This window comes from Lipotes vexillifer, unplaced genomic scaffold, assembly GCF_000442215.2.
Source record: "Lipotes vexillifer unplaced genomic scaffold, Lipotes_vexillifer_v1.1 scaffold86, whole genome shotgun sequence".
NCBI classification, from domain to species: Eukaryota; Metazoa; Chordata; class Mammalia; order Artiodactyla; family Lipotidae; genus Lipotes; species Lipotes vexillifer.
Genome location: NW_006785406.1, coordinates 4,057,961 through 4,061,665, shown reverse-complemented (window position 1 = coordinate 4,061,665; position 3,705 = coordinate 4,057,961). Strand labels below are relative to the sequence as shown.

Genomic DNA, 3,705 nt, shown 5'->3' with positions numbered 1-3,705 from the left:
CCGCCGCAAACGCCTCGGCGACCCCGCGGGGCTCAGTCGTCGCCGCGCCCAGGAGCTTGAGCGCCGAGCCGGCCTCGACCCCGAGCTCGGAGCCCCGCGGGCAGCGCCCGCCGCCGGCCCCACCCATCCGGGCCGAGGAGGCCGCGACCATGGCTGAGATGGAGGAGCGGAGCCTGGACAACTTCTTCGCCAAGAGAGACAAGAAGAAGAAGAAGGAGCGGAGCAACCGGGCGGCGAGCGCCGCGGGTTCGGCGGGCGTCGCCGGCGGGAGCAGCGGAGCCGCGGGCGCGGCGGGCGGTGGGGCGGGCGCGGGGACCCGGCCGGGCGACGGCGGGACCGCGGGCGCGGGGGCCACGGGCCCCGGGGCCGCCACCAAGGTTGTGACAAAGGTGAGGGGCCAGGGAGACTGGGAGTCGGGGCCCGGGCCGCGCGCTTGCGCCCATGTGCCCGCCCCCGCCCGCCTGCCTGCTTGCCTGCCCGGGGAAACCGGCCGGGGCCCGGCTGGAGGGCTGATGGGCGCGGAGGCTGCCACGTGACGCGGGCTTCCCACGGCGGGCCGCCTCGCGCTCCCCGCTGGACCCCCGACACCCCGCTCCCGACCCGCGTCGCTTGGCTCGGGCGAGGACGCAAGCTGGCGGCGGCACCCTCCCGGGGAATCGGCCCGGGTCGGAAGTGCATCTATCGAATGACGTCTACTCTGAGTAATTTAGCGTTCTGATTTCAGACCAGTAGTCTGAGCTGAATTTTCTAACAGTCACATTTGTGGCAGCTCTAACTGGCACGACTTCGTCCCGAAGCCCGTAAAAGAAAAGTCTCATGGCAAGATTGAGCTAGACTTTAGTTGTGGGCTTCCTGTTGATTTCATCTGGCGTTTCCTGGTTGCTTTTAAAGTAACAGGTCTCATGAAGGAACGCGGTGGAAGTAAAGTTTACTCACGTCCTCCAGCCTAGTTGGCCTTGGGATTGAGCAAGGGCGTTGGCCAGAAAACGAGTCCACACTTTAGGTTCCAGCCGCTTCATCCCTTTTTCACATTCTGATAGTTGTCTTAGTTGTGTTTTTACAAATAGCTTTAATTGACTAAGGGGTACCTGTTTTACAGGATGAAGATGAGTGGAAAGAATTTGAGCAAAAAGAGGTTGATTACAGCGGCCTAAGAGTTCAAGCAATGCAAATAAGGTATGGTCTGGTTATAGATGTGCTTAGATAACTCAAGGGATAGATACCGTATGTTTGGGGTTTTTTAGCCCCAAAACAGCATCACAGTACTCTTGTGCTTTAGATATGCTTATTAGGACTTTAATGGATTGTGCCTATTCCTCTGATGGCAGCCCTTCTGTATGCTGATCAAATTAGCTGCCAGCTCTAAAATCCTGTGAGAGCTTGCCTGCTTCAAATCTTGGTTAGGCCTTTTTGAGACAGCTAAAATGGATTTTGTGGTTTCAAAATTTTTACTTTTAATATTGGTGGGTCGAACTTAGTTTTTCTTTTTGTTTCAAAAAATAACGGGTGATTTTCAGATCCTCTGTGACAGACAAGTTATATATGTATTCGTAATTGAAGCATAGTTAGAGGGAAATAACAGATTTTTACAAACAAGTTATATATGTATTCGTAATTGAAGCATAGTTAGAGGGAAATAACAGATTTTACGTATTCACACAGTGAAACCAACTTGTGTAATTAGCACTGAGGTCAAGAAACTGAACATTACTGGTAGAGGAGAAAGCCCCCTCGTAGTCACTGTTTTCACCCCTCAAATAACCACTAACTTAACACTAGATTAATTTTCCTAGAAATTTATAGAAATGGAATCATAGTCTAAGTACATTTTTAAAGTTCAAGAAAACAGTAATTTCTGAAAATTGGATTGGTTGGCTTAGAGAGTTTGAAATTAACGTATTTTATCGAGTCCAGTCTGTGGTAGTCACATGAACTTTACATTCATGTAAATAAATGTCATGTTTTTGAGGGTCTCATGAAGTAGAAAATCCATTGGTTTAGATTAAAAACCCTTTATTCTAAATTTCAAGAAATAAGTGATCCCTGGGAATTCCCTGGCAGTCCAGTGGTTAGGACTCAGCACTCTCACTACCAGGGGCCTGGGGTCCATCCCTGGTCAGGGAGCTGAAGTCCCGCATGCCACACAGCACAGCCAAAAAAAGAAGTGAACCCGATGCACTGCCTTCCAGTTTGAAGTCTGTGATTTATATATGCCCGTGACTTCCTGGCACAGTGGAGGAAATACTTTTCCTTAACAAAATACTGTCTTTTGACCTCTCTAGATGGTAACATTTATGGTGTTAAATAACTTATTAAAAAACCAGGGCTAATTTTTATGACATTTGTTGGATACTTACCACAACTAGGCATTCATGTCCTAGGTTCTTTCACGTCGCTGTGTGAGCTTAAGCAAAGTGAAACCTGATTGATAGTGGGAAACTTTTAGGAAATGCAGCTTCCCCACATTTGAAATACCTTCCGTGGTGGTGTGAAGTAGAGGCGATTAGACTGGAGGTTTATTCCCAGCCACTTCTTGGCTTCCTTCGTGTGTTAGATGTTTTTTGTTTTTGTTTTTTGTTTTTTCTTTTTTTGGTTGTGTTGGGTCTTTGTTGCTGCGCATGGGCTTTCTCTAGTTGCCGCGAGCGAGGGCTACTCTTCGTTGTGGTGTGCGGGCTTCTCACTGCAGTGGCTTCTCTTTGTTGCGGAGCATGGGCTCTAGACACACAGGCTTCAGTAGTTGCAGCACACAGGCTCAGTAGTTGTGGCACGCGGGCCCTAGAGTGCGCGAGCTTCAGTAGTTGCGGTGCACGGGCTTGGTTGCTCTGTGGCATGTGGGATCTTCCCGGACCAGGGATCAAACCCATGTCCCCTGCATTGGCAGGGGGGTTTTTTTTTTTTGTGTGTGGTACGCGGGCCTCTCACTGTTGTGGCCTCTCCCATTGCGGAGCACAGGCTCCGGACGCGCAGGCTCAGCGGCCATGGCTCATGGGCCCAGCTGCTCCGTGGCATGTGGGATCTTCCCGGACCGGGGCATGAATACGTGTCCCCAGCATCAGCAGGCGGACTCTCAACCACTGCGCCACCAGGGAAGCCCAGACCAGCTTTTTTGTACTGCATTTTTCATTATTTAGCATCTAGTCATTGCCCCTAAGTGGCCATCCAGAGATCTTTCTCTTACCTGCTAACATTGAGAAACATACCTTCTTCAGGAAACTGCTTTTGTGGATTCTCAGTCACTGTGGAGTCTGGGGTCTGTCTCCGTTGCCTTCATAAATCAACAGAGGGGAATCTAATGGCTTCCAGGAAAGGCTCGAGAGTGAGAAGCCATCAGAGGGTTAATAATAATGACAAAAACTTTCACTTTATACAGCTGACGCTTGAACAACATGGGTTTGAACTGCATGGGTCCACTTATATGCAGATATTTTTCAATAGTAAATGCTGTATTACACGACCTGCAGTTGGTTGAATCTACCGATACAGAGGAACTGCAGATGAGGCATGTTAACACCCCTGTTGTTCAAGGGTCAACCATGTACTGAATATCTTTATAAACTTTGTATTAAATGTTCTTGACATTGAAACTCATTAGGAGTGGGAGTCTACAAGGAAAGACACATAGGTTCAATAGAATGGGAAGTGAAGTAGGTTACTCACACAAATAGGATATAGTTGATAATGTGGCAAAAACTTGGACTTTAGGGA

General features: G+C 49.4%; 1 protein-coding gene across 1 annotated transcript in view; it reads left to right on the top strand.

Moving 5' to 3' along the window:
• Nucleotides 1–149: 149 nt before the first annotated feature.
• Nucleotides 150–3,705, top strand: part of CDV3 (CDV3 homolog) — a 13,201-nt gene continuing 9,645 nt past the window's right edge. The window contains exons 1-3 of the mRNA XM_007457563.1: nucleotides 150–389; nucleotides 1,100–1,176; nucleotides 3,646–3,648. Coding sequence (XP_007457625.1) covers nucleotides 150–389; nucleotides 1,100–1,176; nucleotides 3,646–3,648 — 320 coding nt within the window. The remainder of the gene's footprint in view (nucleotides 390–1,099; nucleotides 1,177–3,645; nucleotides 3,649–3,705) is intronic.